The sequence below is a fragment of the Trachinotus anak genome, unplaced genomic scaffold (genome assembly GCF_046630095.1).
Source record: "Trachinotus anak isolate AG129_WGS33_773 ecotype Australia unplaced genomic scaffold, CSIRO_AGI_Tana_v1 ptg000003l, whole genome shotgun sequence".
Classification (NCBI taxonomy): Eukaryota; Metazoa; Chordata; class Actinopteri; order Carangiformes; family Carangidae; genus Trachinotus; species Trachinotus anak.
In genome coordinates this window covers 6,239,152-6,254,370 of record NW_027273854.1, presented here as the reverse complement: position 1 = coordinate 6,254,370, position 15,219 = coordinate 6,239,152, and the positions used below count along the sequence as shown (strand labels likewise).

The window sequence follows — 15,219 nt, the reverse complement described above, 5'->3', positions numbered from 1 at the left end:
TGCTCTTTCACTTACATCTGTATATGAGGGGTGATAAGTTCTTGGCCGAGGTTAGAATGAGATGAGTTGCATGCCTTTAGTTACGTTCACATGCAGCTTCGAGTTAACTTCTTATGTTTCATGTAATTGAAATTTGCAAGTCACTGGCCTACCAGGGGAGGTCACTTTCCAGGCGCTCTCTACTATGTTTGAATTCAGCAGCCCACTTCTTCACCATGCTATAAGAAGGGTCACCCTCGCCTCGTGTTCCCAGCATGTCCCCATTAACCTCCTTGGATGAGATGACTGCATGATAGCCCATGTTGTCCATTCTCAGACAGGGCTGACTTGCATATTCATTTACTGGCAGCAGGAAAACCACAAAAGTTATTGACTTCAAACTGTCTGCATTGTCACTCAAAGAGTTGAACCGCACGTGCATGTAACAAGAACTGTCTTTCTACCTTAGGCCAGTAACTTATCACTTATATTAATGTATATGTAGTTCTCCGCTTCAGATCTGAAAGGACTTTATATGTCTAGCTTTAAGCCATTGACAGTCAAGTGACAAGTTCAATAAAAACTTAAGAACTGAAGGTTTAGGTCATAATAAAAGTTGCCTGGAAATTTAACATCTCTGCCAACTACAAGGAAAAGAACAACAAGGAAATTGCAATAATTTCTTTATTTAGGTAACAGCCATATTTTACCGCAACAATAAAATCTGGCATCATCTCGGAATATATTCTGATGGATTCCTCAGTTGTTTGACGGTCTGTAAAGATAGATAGAGATAAAGAAGGTTGGTAGCAAGAAAAAATAACATGCTTTAACACTTATTTGACAAAACTGAATTAACTTACTTGGCCCATTCAACATTGAGAATAAGATGATCATATCCAAATCCTGACACTCCTGCAATAGCTCTGGCTGCATCCTCCCGACGATGGAAGCTGATAAAGGCAAAGCCCTGCAGGAAAACAAAGTGAGTAGTTGATGGATGAGACAGTTGGACCAAGATGTGTTTCTTTTAAATGTCAATTGTAGTAAAAAAAAAAAACTACAGTCATTATATTATCTATATCTAGTTGCACCTCTGTAAGAATCGCAAATGATGCTCAAACACCAGCTCTAATAATTTCTCTGTCCTTAGCTTCGTTCTTTCCTTTTGAGGATTTCTTTTTTTTTTTTTTTTTTTTTTTTTAAAACGCCTTCATCATGCAATTCTTTATATTCTTAGGATCAGCACTGACCTTTGACTGCCCGGTGTTCTTGTCCTTGGCCAGATAGATCCTTGAGATGGAGCCAAATGGTCTGAACAGCTCCTGCAAGTCTGTCTCACGGGTGTCCTCAGACAGGTTGGTCACACGGATGGTGGCATTGTCATCAGCTGTCAGGTGATGAAGAGTTGTTTATACTGAGCTAATGATTCAAGAACAAACTGGATACGTGGAACCAGCAGGCACACCAACATACACCCACCTCTGCGGTTAGGCTGCATGGACTCCCCTCTTCGCGTGCCTCCATCCCTCAGGCTCGGAGGTACATACTTCCCAGTCTTGCTCTGCGCAGGCTGTGCAGGCTCTGGTTCCGCTGGTTAAAGAGAGGAAAAGCAGGCCGCATTGCTCATGACAACTTTAAGAACAACCAGCTGCCAAGACTAACAGCAGAACACAGAAACAGATCAAAAATTAACAATGTGAATGTTGAGCTGATGGTACCAGAGCCAGCAGGCTTATCCTTGTCTCCGGTGGAAAGTCCAAGCTGTTCAGCCAGCTCCTTCTGCATGGGGCCCAGGGTGTCCTTGTAGGGACAGCGGGTGGTCCAATGGTCTCCTTTGCAAATACGGCAAGAGACAATCTTCTGTCCTTTCAGTTTGTTCATGGGATCCTCATCCTGGTCTTGAGCGTTCAAGTCCTACAAGAGGTAAGATAAGGTACTCAGTCACAAGGTAAACAGCTAAAGGCATTATGTGGACAGCGACACATCAGTGAGCAACAGCGGTGGATCCTAACCTCTTTGCTGGAAATGAAGGTCATGAAGACATCATCACTGACTGTGGTGGTGGCAACATTAGGACCTGGTGCATCAAACTCAGAGTTACCAAATTTCTTCCAGTTCTGAAACGAGAGAAACATAATACATGACAACTGACTTCAGCCAGAGTCCTGTTCATTTTCAGGCAAATGCAACTTCAACTACATCCAGCTTGAAAGCAGACCTTTCTCCTGGCCACAGCTTTTGAGGCTTTTCGTGTCTCAATCTTGAAGGTCCGCACAATCTAGAAGATAAAAGGCAGCAAATGCATAATTCAGTTTTAATCCACAAAAGTAGAGTGTTTTGCTGACCATAGTCAAATGGCATACTGTCTATCCAAAGCTCTGGTGGGTGCAAGTGCTATGACCGTTAAGACATCTATTTTAGTAGTAAAGGCTAACAACCAAAACTAACTTCAAAAGTGGCAGAGAATCTATGACATACAGACCAAAGAAGAACTAAATCTGCTGCTTTTGCTTTCACAAATGTTTGAGGTTTCTAAGGATATGTATTGGAGTGAAAATCAACAAAGGAAAAAAATACATGATGTTTAATGGAGGTTTACTATTAGAATCCTTACGTTTGGAAGATAAGCTAACAAACAACTCTCTACCATGATGTTGGTCTCATTGCACAGATGTATGCACCCTAACATTTTAGATAATTATATTATATTAGAGCTGCCACAGGAACCACACCCATGAAATGCAGCCAAATACAAACAAGCACTGATAACAGATGCAACATGCACCTTAATAAAAGTTACAATACCTTTAACTTCTTTCCATCTTCATCTATTTTATATTCCGTGATAGTTTTTATATTTCCTTTGATAGTTTCCTTGGGGGATGGGAGTGTGCCTGTCAAAAGAACATCCAGTTTAGTCAAAGTAGACCTGAAGAAAGATGCCACACAGGTAGAGGTAATGTTATTCCTGCTTTTTCCCTAGGAGCTTTTGTTTGTGTTGGTCTGCCACACACAAAGATCCACAGAGAAAGTTCAACCAAAGAAGATAATGGTGACAAAAGACATTTTTCAGGATTACATAATATTAACTATAATAGACATAAGTTCATTTGGCCATCCCTCCTGAACTATTCTATACTGGCCAGGTTGCTTCTCATCTTTTGAACACATCTCCAGTTTTGAAATGATGCCATATGAAGACGCGCACATGTGTGAAGGCAGAAATATTTCAGTTTGTCATTGCAAACCTAACCACGCAGCCTATCATAACGTTGGAGTCTAACTACAGCCAGTAACAGAGATAACCCGCTAGCGCTTAGCTTGCTAACGCTAACTGTCTCTATTGACTGACAGCCTGCGTCACTGTCCCCCGGGACGATCACACATTTCGGCAAGAAATCGTTGATTAATGTCAGTCATTCAAAATTCTTTTAAACTTTGGATATCACACACAATATAATTATATGTCTATCTTGGCTCTAGTTTTACGCCCGGCAACCACGTGGAAGTGGAAGCCGCCTAGCCGGCCTCCTCCTCCGGGCTCCAGGCTACAGGAGAAGTGCTAGCATTGGCTAACAAGGCTAACAAGGCTAACTAGCTCTTTACCTTCATCTCCTTCCTCCTCAACCTGGTCTGCCCAGCTGGGCTTGGAGCTGTGGGAGAGAGGTTGATATGCAATATTAGATTGATAAAAGACTTCCAGAATGAGCATTTATTTTTTTTAAAGTTTCTGATAACACTCACTCGTCGTATTCAATCGACGGCATCCTCTCAGCTAGCTTAGCTTCAGGACCGCAAAGAGAGCAACACTACGAGCCGAGCCGAGCCGCCACTGCACCCGCTTCCGGGGGATTAACTTCGCAATAAAAGTACCATGTTTGTTTATCGTTTAGTTTCACAATAAGAGTCCTGCATTCTGTTACCTCGGGTTCAAAGAACATTTCATTAGTGGGTAGTGATAGTAATGTGTAAAACATAAATAATATATTCATATTATATAATGATTAAAATACCATCATCCTCAGCACCAAAGAGTTTCGATGTTGGACATATAGGATCAAGGCTGGATTTAGATATGGGTGTAGACATGGTCAAGACGACCTGCTGAAGTTCAAACCGAGCATCAAAATGGAGAAGAAAGGTGATTTAAGTGACTTTGAATGTGGCATGGTTGTTGGTGCCAGACAGGCTGGTCTGAGTATTTCAGAAATTGCTGATTTACTGAGATTTTCCTGCAAAAAAAGAGTAAATATCCACTGAGCAGCAGTTCTCTGGGTGACAATGCCCTGATGATGTCAGAGGAGAGTGGCCAGACTGCTTCCAGCTGATGGGAAGTTCATTACAAGCTCAGTTGACCTCATTAAAAGGTTTGCAGAAGAGCATGTCTGACCGCACAATACGTCAAACCTTAAAGTAAATGGGCTGCAGCAGCAGAAGACCACACCACACAGTTGCCAACAGGAAACAGCTGGTTAAAATGTGTGTGTCTTGTTTGAATAGTATAATGGTGTAACAATCAGCTTCTCTTAAGTGTGTTTATCTGATTGTGGAATGAAGGATTTCTATAATTTAGTAGTTTGATTCTCTATTTATTTGCATGTGTATATAGGGTAGCGTAAAAGCTAGAATCACTACTGCTAACTGGGCAGAGCAGCACCCAGAGGCCCCAGGTTTACTACATATCACTTAGATGCAATTAGTAATAATAATTTTTTTTTTTTTTTTTTTTATAAGAAAACAGTGCAAAAAAAAAGAAAACATAAAGAAGCTAGACTATGATTTGAAATAAATAATAATACAAGTTGTCATTATTTGATTAAACTTATTGTTCCGGTTGTTTCCCCTGTTTTACTGGGTAGGTGGGCGTCATAAGGACCTGGGGGGAAGCTGCATGTCTCTGTGAAGCATCACTAACATTCCATGAACTGTCGGCTGAGTTGAGAAGCAGAAGGAAAAATTCATACTTTAAAGATTCATACTTCACTTGTACTGTGTTGTTGATGTTGTTGATTTTCACTTGAACTAAACTACTAGCAACTAAACTAATTAAGCAACGCACTACACCATTATGTTACCTTTTATTCAATGTATTGGTGGACTATCTTCAGTCACATAGAGAAATACTGGCAGGCAGAAATAAACTAACTTTATTTGGAAAGACACAATGCAAGGAGAAAGAGGTGAGTTATGAAACTAAACTAAGCACAAAATAAATATTATACCGTTGGAAAGCCTGTTTATTTCCCTTTTAAATGAAGCCACATTTGTAAGGAACATGCATTGGTGGGATGAGCAGCAGAGCTGAGTATGTGGGTTGCGTCCATGAAAGATTTGCCAGATCTTCTCCGCCAATGCCAAACAGCTTTTTTTTTTTTTTTTTTTTTTTTTGCTGTTGACTCTTGTTTGGTGTTGTTTGGTGGGTTGGATGATTGAAGTCTGAAGAAACAAGACATATTGGCAATTTAACAATTTATTCATCTGACAAACAGGAGCCTCAGTAGCATGTGGAAGAACCACACACAGCCACAACAGCCTGGCACCTCCTCCTCATGCTGGTCACCAGCCTGGTCACACACTGCTGTGGGAGGGCTTCCCATTCTTCAACCAGCGTTTGTCGCAAGTCAGCCAACGTGGTTGTGTTGGTCACCCTGGCACGAACAGCACGCCCAAGCTGATCCAACAAGTGTTCAATGGGGTTGAGGTCAGGACTGCTGGCAGGCCATTCCACCCTCTTCACTCCCAAATGGAGGTAGTCTCTGATAAACCCCCGCTGTGTGGGGGGGAGCGTTGTCATCTTGGAGGATAGAGTTTGGTCCCAGACTGTGGAGATATGGGATCGATTCATCTCGATATAACTCTGCATTGAGATTGCCTCCAATGATGACAGGCCTTGTTTTTCCAGTGAGGGAGATGCCGCCCCACACCGTCACACTGCCTCCACCAAAAGATTACTTTATCGGTGCAGCAATCACCAAAGCGTTCTCCACGTCTTCTCCACACTTTGACCCTACGGTCCATGTGCTGTAGGCAGAATCTGGACTCATCGCTGAACATAACGTTCCTCCACATGTTAAAATTGTTAAATTGCCAATATGTCTTGTCTCTTCAGACTTCAATCATCCAACCCACCAAACAACACCAAACAAGAGTCATCAGCAAAAAAAAAAAGCTGTTTGGCATTGGCGGAGAAGATCTGGCAAATCTTTCATGGACGCAACCCACATACTCAGCTCTGCTGCTCATCCCACAAATGCATGTTCCTTACAAATGTGGCTTCATTTAAAAGGGAAATAAACAGGCTTTCCAACGGTTTAAGATTGATTGCCAAGAAGCATTGTTACAACAAAGAAATAATCTACCAAACACAAATTCCCTTACTTTTTGTGCTAGTTTATATATTTTCAGATATTATATACCACATTTAATCTTTACTAAATGCATTGATGGATATATTTGCTAGCATCTTTTTCATGAACATGAGCCCAACAAAGGGGGTCTTCCAAAGAAGGCAGGGAAAGAAGAGAGAGCCAGATAACAGGTCCTGATAAATGCTGCACAGCTAATAATAAATTAATTCATGAAGCCTTTTTCAGCACGCTACATGTGCATTCCTACCTACAACCATGGGGGCTAAGCCCACCCTGTCTTTCAATCCTTATGACATCTCTGATTTGTACCACTAAAGTAGGCCACAATCTCAGCTAGGACAGGTCCCTCATCCTCCATCTTGTGACTGTGGTCGTGAGGAACTGTCTCATGATCTAGAGATCTTCATCCAATTTTGGCTTTTTTCTTGTGAATGGCTGAAAAAAATAAAACTGGCTTGAATAATTTTATCTGCTTACCTTGAAACTTTTGTTTGTTTCATTTAAATAAGTCAGGAAGTGGATCAAGAAAATGATAATCAAATGTGTTTAAAATTTAAAATCAGGCACATTACAGCAACAAAAACATTTTTATTACAGACATCGTTAATAATACAGAATTTTAACTTTTGGCAATAGCGAAAACAAGTCAAGAATTTCTGTGTAGAATTTAAATTTTTCAACATGAAATAAGAATTAGCTTCACAGAAAAGATGTCAGACAGCAGCTCTACTTCCTCATCACTACGCCACTGTTCTCTTGTGGGCTCTTCCCACAACAAGCTACTCTTATACTGTCAAACAAAGCCATGTAAAGGATTGGGTGGATACACATGTTCAGACTTGCCAGTCCCTTGGACACTTGGTACATTTTGTAGGACCGACAGTCATTGTTTTCTGGATATGTGATTCTCTGATAAAAGTGATAGCTCTGAAAGATGTGGTAAGGCACAAAGGAAACAGCATATAGCACGAGCGCTGAGGTGACCAGCAGAGCTACCTTGCGTTTCTCCAGTGCAGTTAAACTGACATTTTTCCACACCACCCAAATCACCACACAGTAAGAAGTGAGAGTAACCAGAAAGGGAACAAGACACCCAAACACAGCCAGAAACAGTTTGTAAGTGAAGTGATGGTTTTCGTCCCCGTTATGTTTAGAGTATGACACACAGATGGTCTTATTAGTCTGCTCAGCTTTGTAAGTGGTGGCAAATTTCAACACAGGGCAGGAAATTATTCCTACAACCACCCAGATGAGGACACTGATGACTTTGACGTGGACAGGCTCGACATAAGATCGGGTAAAGAAGGGATACACGAGGGCCACACATCGGTTCACACTTATCGCCATGATGAAGAAGATGCTTACATACAGGTTGCAGGTGAAAAGAAACCTCTCAATTTTGCATGTGGTGTCACCAAACATCCAGTGTTTGTCCAGTGCATAGTAGACAACCAGCAGAGGTAGGGTCAGGACATACAGCAGGTCACTGACGGCCAGGTTACAAGACAGGACAACACCAGTGTGCCAGTTGCGTCTCTCTCTGACCACCAGCAGCCACAGGGCGAACACGTTTCCTGCCAGGGCCACGATGAACTCTATCCCGAACATGGAGGGCAGCACGGCTATTTGAAACTCCTCACACACAGAAAAATTGCTCATTATCCTGTTTTTAGTTGAAGCTTATTTAGTTGTGAAGCTGCTTTCATACAGTTTGTACTGTGCAGTATCTGTAAATGTAAGCATGTTAGTTCATTACACTTCATCTAGATCACATCAGTTCATATTTGATTTCTGTGGTAACTTCTTAAACACAGCCTGTACACTACTGGTATAGTGTTAACTGTTAGAAACAAACTTCCTTTCATAACTAGAAAACCAGAAATTCAAACGTTAACCTCGACTTACCAGTAAGCAGATCTTGCAGTGCACTGCTCTGCAATGTAGACACCCCAGTGTTTATTTGATGTGTGATATCTGCAAGGAAACCCGTGGAACGATCACAGTGACCACAGCCGAGATGTAAGAGTAAGATATGATGAGCCTTAGTGCACAAACCTGAAAGTTCCTCTTACCATCTCGAACATTTCGCAATTTGAAGAAGCAAAACTCTGATGACACCCATGGCATGAATTTGCAAAACAAGCTCGGTACTTGATAGCCTACAGTTTTCGTGGTCGTCATAGGAAGGATTATACGAGTTATCAAGTCTGTTCATATGCAACAGGTCTGAACACACACAGTGGAAAATAGCCGGTGCTGTGATGGTTTCATGTTCTGCTCTGGGGTTTATTCACACGAGCACCTCAAACCTCCACTTCCTCATAGGTAACACAAATAGTAAGTATGACGAATATTAAAATAAAAGCATTGCACACACTTTTATTGTACTTCTCATCATATATTCACTCCATGGCAATATGTTACCTTTTACACAAATATGTACCATCCTTTTTCAGTGATGCTCCTCACACTATTAGGCTTATATGCCTGTGCGTGTGGGTGTGTTCATATCTTTACATCAGAGATTCTGGTTCGGGCTACTTCCTACCACACCACTTTTACTTAATTTAGTAATCTCTGATCTCTAAAAAAAAGTAAGTGTAATTGTTCATTAAAGGCATTTCATAAGAGACACACAAATCCTGTGAATTCACAGTAAAAATGAGAGATTTGCATTTTGGCCTTTTCCTACTGACTTTAATTTGGGTCAAACTGCTCAGATCAGTTATTCTGGGTGCTCTTAGTTAACAAATCACTGCATCATATTTACATTTAATGTGTAAAAAGTGCTTCAACTATTCAATACCACATAATTTTATTTTTAACTTTAATCTCTAGCCTACCCTGCACTTTTCATTAAACCAATTGTTTTGGGGTTTTTTTAAATCCAATTCTTTTATAATGGACTTAATCACAGATTCAAGAGATTTATTTTTACTGCTACCTACAACTGATGGAGAACAGATCAGGAACATGAGCAGGTGACAATCATACCTACCAGGCACATGCTTAAAATTCTAAATTCTTCCTTTCCCATCTGCATCATCTGAGGAAACAAACGACCATCTTAATCATCTCAATTAACTATTCAATCCTAATTTGTGGTCCTGTTGAATTACAGATAGAATGTCTTACAGAAAGGAAAGAACAAAGGAAACCCTGAATCCCATGAATGGCCGCACTGGCTCCACTAACAAGAATAAAATCATGCACAAAGCTGGCGAGATACTTTTCTAAACAAACTTTATTATTAAAACTTTAACATGTACAATATTTTCAAAATTGAAATCATAGTGTGAACATAAAGCACTTTTCTTCTTTACTTGTCCCTCTGCTGATTTTCAGCAATAAACAGTCTCGCAAGCCACCATCACTGGTGGCTGAGCCCTTCACAGGCTTCACAGGCTGAGGCACTGATGGCAAATGGACGCTTGCTGCCATCTAGTGCTTCCGCTTAATAACTCATTCAGTGTCCGAGTCCAGAAAGAAAGGGCGAACTCAACCTTTTCCCTTCCTCTGTTTGAATCCTTGCTTAGCTCCGGCACCTTTCTTCTTGAAGCCCGGCTTGCCTTTCTGACTTTTAGATTTGAATGGTTTGTCCTTATTTTTCTTTCCACCAAATGTTTTGTTCCCTTCAAATTTCTTCTTCCCACCAAATTTATTTTCTCTATCGCCAGGTTTCTTGCCTGCGAATGTCTTTCCTCCAGGCTTCATTTTCTTTCCAAATGCTTTCTCCCTGTCCCCGGATTTCTTCCATCCTTTTCCTATTTTGCCTCTGTGCTGTCCTCCTGGACCGTTTCTCTTCGGCGATTTAGTATCACTGTCTTTTCTCGATGATTTACCAGGGGATAGATTCCTCTTCTTGACAGGTCCCTGAGACTTTTCTGAGCCCCGCCTCTTCTTGGCACTAGGGAACATGTCTGCAAAAACAAAAAGTCTTGGTCAATAAATACATTCAAAACCAGACCTGAGGGCTAACATTTTAAAGTACGCTTGTTTTATTCACCTTCATCTGGCTCCTCTCCTACAGCCTGCCTGTAGTACTCCACCTCATCATCAGATTCAGCAGCAGCTTCCTGATTGTCCTGCATCCCGGGATCCTCCACCTCACCGTCCTCTTCAGCTTCAGCACGTTTCCGCTTAATGCCCTCCAGGCTCTTTTTCCTGTTAGGAGTGGGGAAAAAAAAAAAACAAAAAAAAAAAACACAGTTTGACATTTCGACAAATTTAAAAAATGGATCTGGCAGAAGAGTTCAATTATCTTTAAGTCCAGCTTACTTGTGCTCCTCGCGTTTCTCTTTTTTCTGAGCAACATTCTGCGCCTGCTTTTTCCGCCGATCTTCCTTCTCCTTTAACTGGGCCTCCTTCCTGTTCAGGATTTCCTGTATTTCCTCCTCTGTCTTTGAGACTGCAAACATAGTGTACAAGAGAATTCCCACTGAAGAGCAGTTTGTGCCAGGTGTAGATGAAAACAAGTAGGCTCTAGATGTATCAGCAAGCGTTTACTTTTAGAGAGGAATCATTAAAGTCATACTTGTTCTGTCATCATGTACATCTGAGGAGAAAGTTCAAAGATAACTGAGTGCTAATTGACTCACCAAGAGTATGATAAAGGACATTCCCTTCTCCCATGCCTTCTTGGATCTTCGTCAGCTGCAGAGTCATGCGAGGACCAATCTGAGGAGAGCGAGATGCAAAGTTCAGCCTCCATCCACGCACCATTGAAATATTGTTTAACAGCCTAGCTCCCTCTGCAATACTCACCTCGGTCAACCGAACAGCGCTCTGTTGGGATGCCATGTTGCCTCGTCCAGAGTAGACCTGCGGCAGCTCGGTTATGTTGTGCTCCCCGTCTTGTTCTGCTTCACTTTCCGAGAGGTTCGCCCCCCTGAGAGTGGTTACAAGAGCACAAAACAGTTACAGATAACAGACACAACCCCACATCCACAGCTCTGCAGATGTTAGTGCAGCTACAGACTGGAGGTGGCGCCCTTTGGCCTCAGGACTACAAGAATTATACCTTCACAAGAACCTTACTTCATCAGCAGCTCACTGATGTCCTCAAACTTGCTCATGTTGGGGAACTTCTCCTGCATCAGCTTCTTGACTCCACGGCTCATGCCGACGGGGACGACCTTCAGGCTGCTGCAGGTTGGGGAAAACATAATCTGGGTCACTTTGAAATCGAATCAATAAATTGCAATTAACAGAAATCTGGTTACTGTGTGGAGGCCCATCAGTGCGTTTACTTTGAACATACATCACTGAACAATCAAGTCATAATTTGTCATCATCTGAGCCCAGCCATCATTTTTGTTTCCCTGAAAATTACATCCATGTGGAGCAGGGTGATTTGGCCTCTAATATCTATTTCTTCAATCTTCTCAATCACTTAAATAGTTTAGATTTTCCTTTAAAAACTATAAAACATTATGACTGAATTCCAACACTGGCAAACGCCGAGAAATAGTGACTTTAAATATCTTAATATTTATGAATTTAAAAAAAAAAAAAAAAAAAATTCCTTACTAATGTCGAAATTCGATTTCCTGAGACGCTGGGTTGTAATTCAGCAGAACACACCTCTTGATGTTGTTGAGGCTTACCTGAGAAAATAAAAATGCACATCGATCACTAGAATTCAGACTTGACTTTGAAAATACAAAATCATCCAAACCTTAAAAAGTCAGAAAGCGTTTACTTTTGACAAATCTTCAGGTGAACTCAGAAGACTATACTTTCATCACACCATCAAGGCCTTAAACCTCGCGTCTCTAAAAATGACAGTAATGCGACATTTAGGCTGGTAACACGTACCTTCTGCACATTAATGGAAGGAAACATGTTTTGGAACATGGTGGCCATGAGTTTGATGTGCATGCCATCAGACCCAAAGTTATTGAGGATGAGTAGTGGATGATGTGTGAACTGCTGCTCGTGCATCCTGTGCTTCTTCAGAGATGAAACCACATCTTTGACAAGGGAGTACTGAGGGGGAAAAAAAAAAAGTTAAGAGTCTGCATAAAAGTGAAAAAAGGTAGAAGTCAAAAATTACTTTGGCAGTTTGGGCACATCAGTGCGTTTACTTTGAAAAACATCACTTGACAGTCAAATGTTAAAATGTCATCATCTGGGCCCATCCATCCACTACACTCATGTTTTATTCATGAGTTCATACACAGTATTTACCTTGAGCACTTTAAAATGAAGCATGGGACCTTTGGGAAGTCGAGCAAGTCTCTGAAAGTACAAAAAAATGTGTCGTTAGATGGGTAAAGGTACAGACTTAACAAGGAAAAAAATTTAGAGTGCTCCAACAACTGTGTGTTTATGCTACGATGTGATCTCACCATGTTGATACTGCTGGGGGTCTTGCTGAAGATCATGAAGTGTGAGACTCCCAGTGGTCCTGCAATGGCCACAAAGTCTTTCAGCACATTCTTTTTCCTAACCTGGTAGGGGGAGGGAAGAAAAACACAAAGAGCGAGAAACAACATGATTAAAAAAAAAAAATACTTTCAGAAGACAACATCTCATGCGAGCTTTAATGTTATAGTCAAAAAAATAAGAATATGTTGCACAAACTTTGAGGCTACTAATTGAGTTCACAAATCAAACTGTGGAGGTTGTGTACTGCTGACAGCGGACCTTTAGAGACTCTGCGGTAAAGGGCTCCATGACCCTCCGCACGTCCAGGATGAGCTGACCCACGTTTTTCCCGACCTGACCCCGATGAAAGACGAATGAGTGGGGAACAGCTCCGTAGGTCTGCTCGGCCAAATGGTTGGCTGCCTCTCGGGATTTCTTTTGGTTCTTGGTCTGAAACCACAACATCCACATGTTAATACATTATCAATACAAAAATTGTTAAAGTGACACCAAGCGAATTCACAATAGATGCTGTTCGGAAAAAAAAAAAAAAAAACCCGATATATTTATAGTCAATGAAAAAGGATCAGCTTCACAAGCGTCACACATTCACCACCAAATAAAGCTTTAACACAAGCTACACTTTTTCACACAGGAACAACGATTTAATAGCCTCTCAAGTATCACAAGCTAAGGCTAATCTGTTAGCACAGGGCCTTTACGTACCTTTGATTTCCCCATGATTCAGCGCGGATGTAGAGAAGCTAACTAATTAACATTAACTGTTGTTACAGTATATTTATGCTGCAAAAAAAAAAAAACAACATTCATTACGACAAAAGTGTATCGGCAACAACTGAAGTAAGGAGTCCCCCTGACGCCCTGCACATGGTTCTACCACGGTGCGTCAGACTAATATGTCCGCGTTTCTCACATGTCTGGAAGTAGTTCCTAGCTCATCCGGATATACCGTATAATACACGGGAAGTTATACTATTAATTTCTGTGATGTCATCGGTGTAATGTAAGTCCTCTGTCCTATTACAGCCTACATAATTAACACATATTCCCAAAGCAAAATTTATAAATATCAGCATTTCAAGGCTGCATAGTATTTATTTATCTCAAATATATGCGGCAAATAGTAGTGCCCTAAAGTGACTAAACTGAAGTCGTCATTGTAATCATGGATGTATTATAAGACAAATGCTGTTGGCATGGTCCTTAATCTATAAACACAACTTCTCTCCACATAGATGCTTCATTTGGAACAATCAACACATCAAATATAAAAACAAATCTTTATTTTTTAATTCATGGTTTGATAATAACATAATTTTAGTTACCCAACTACTCAATGATAATGGAAATTTGTTAAATTACACTGAATTCCTTCTAACATATGGTATTCCTGTCACCCCAAAAGACTTTGCAGTTGTAATGGGTGCTGTTCCTTCTGGTATCCTAACTCTAGTAAGAGGTGCTGGAAAACCAGTCTGTCCTCCTTTAGATCCTATATTAACACCAGTGGGGCATATGTGTTTCTCTGTTAAAACTAAAAAAAGAAATTATCTCATCAGATCTCTGTTTCAAACTGATATCACTTCTACCCCATCAGCTGTTCAGTACTGGTCTAATATTGTTCATGATCTGAACTGGGCCCATATATGGAACCTCCCTTACAAATACTTAATTACAAATAAAGTGAGAGAAGTGTCTTACAAACTAATTCATAGATATTACCCCCTCGAGCTGCTTCCCTCAGTCACTTCACCTTTGCTCCTGAGTGCATTGAGTAAGTCGGGTTTTTTTTCGTTATATTTCCTCAAGTCAAGTTTATTTTGATGTGAGGAAGCACATCTAATCCCCCTGGTTTGTTCTCACATGATTTTATATTTTCACTAATGAAATGTATTGATGTTCTGATTTTGATGTAGAATGGTTCATTGCTTTATTTAGGATAATAAAATAGAATTTAACCTGTATGTATGCTTTCTTTCATTTGTAGAAATATAACCACTCACCTGTAACCACTCACCCCTGACTGACTGCAAACGATGGTTGTGCGCCTCCACCAACCAACCAAGGTGCAGGAAAGATGGTCAAAAGCTCCCAGTGTTGAATAATGGCCAGAGATATTTTTGCAGAACTTTATGACGTCACAGTGAAGTTGACCTTTGACAATGGATATAAAATGTCATCACTTCATCATTTTTTTCTATTAGATGGTGTTAAATTGTGTCATAATTACCCTATGAATTCTTGAGTGGTATTTCTCATAATCTCTTGAACTGTGTTCAAGAGATTATGAGTTCACGACGGTTTTGACCTTTGACCCTTGATCTGCCTAAACCTAACCAGTTCATATTTGAGTCCCGGTGAATATTTGTACCGGATTTGAAGGAATCCCCTCAAGTTGTAACTGAGGTATCACGTTCACGAGAACGGGATGGACAGATGGACACGGGCAAAATGAAAAACTTAATGTGTCCAGAGGCGG

At 40.8% G+C, this 15,219-nt stretch overlaps 3 protein-coding genes across 6 annotated transcripts; all 3 read right to left on the bottom strand.

The window, feature by feature from the left end:
• Positions 1–645: 645 nt before the first annotated feature.
• Positions 646–3,838, bottom strand: eif3g (eukaryotic translation initiation factor 3, subunit G). The gene is made up of 10 exons (XM_071469575.1): positions 3,727–3,838; positions 3,589–3,635; positions 2,788–2,876; positions 2,201–2,260; positions 1,995–2,099; positions 1,701–1,896; positions 1,462–1,572; positions 1,233–1,369; positions 843–949; positions 646–754 (listed from the first exon to the last, which is right to left on the bottom strand). The coding sequence occupies exons 1-10, from the start codon at positions 3,747–3,749 to the stop codon at positions 739–741; spliced, it is 891 nt and encodes a 296-aa protein (XP_071325676.1). The 5' UTR covers positions 3,750–3,838; the 3' UTR covers positions 646–738.
• Positions 3,839–6,880: 3,042 nt separating this feature from the next.
• Positions 6,881–8,720, bottom strand: p2ry11 (purinergic receptor P2Y11). Of its 4 annotated transcripts, XM_071469533.1 has the most exons (3): positions 8,423–8,720; positions 8,256–8,324; positions 6,881–7,982 (listed from the first exon to the last, which is right to left on the bottom strand). In XM_071469533.1, the coding sequence occupies exon 3, from the start codon at positions 7,956–7,958 to the stop codon at positions 7,077–7,079; it is 882 nt and encodes a 293-aa protein (XP_071325634.1). In that variant the 5' UTR covers positions 7,959–7,982; positions 8,256–8,324; positions 8,423–8,720; the 3' UTR covers positions 6,881–7,076. The 4 variants fall into 4 exon arrangements, with proteins under 4 accessions (XP_071325634.1, XP_071325607.1, XP_071325627.1 ...); XM_071469506.1 differs by having other exon boundaries at positions 6,881–8,077; positions 8,256–8,720; XM_071469526.1 differs by having other exon boundaries at positions 6,881–7,985; positions 8,256–8,720.
• An 856-nt stretch (positions 8,721–9,576) lies between these two features.
• Positions 9,577–13,648, bottom strand: ppan (peter pan homolog). Its single transcript, XM_071469492.1, has 12 exons — positions 13,446–13,648; positions 12,999–13,169; positions 12,701–12,802; positions 12,540–12,590; positions 12,168–12,338; positions 11,880–11,956; positions 11,388–11,495; positions 11,115–11,238; positions 10,949–11,027; positions 10,629–10,758; positions 10,357–10,514; positions 9,577–10,270 (listed from the first exon to the last, which is right to left on the bottom strand). The coding sequence occupies exons 1-12, from the start codon at positions 13,458–13,460 to the stop codon at positions 9,849–9,851; spliced, it is 1,608 nt and encodes a 535-aa protein (XP_071325593.1). The 5' UTR covers positions 13,461–13,648; the 3' UTR covers positions 9,577–9,848.
• Positions 13,649–15,219: the final 1,571 nt, after the last annotated feature.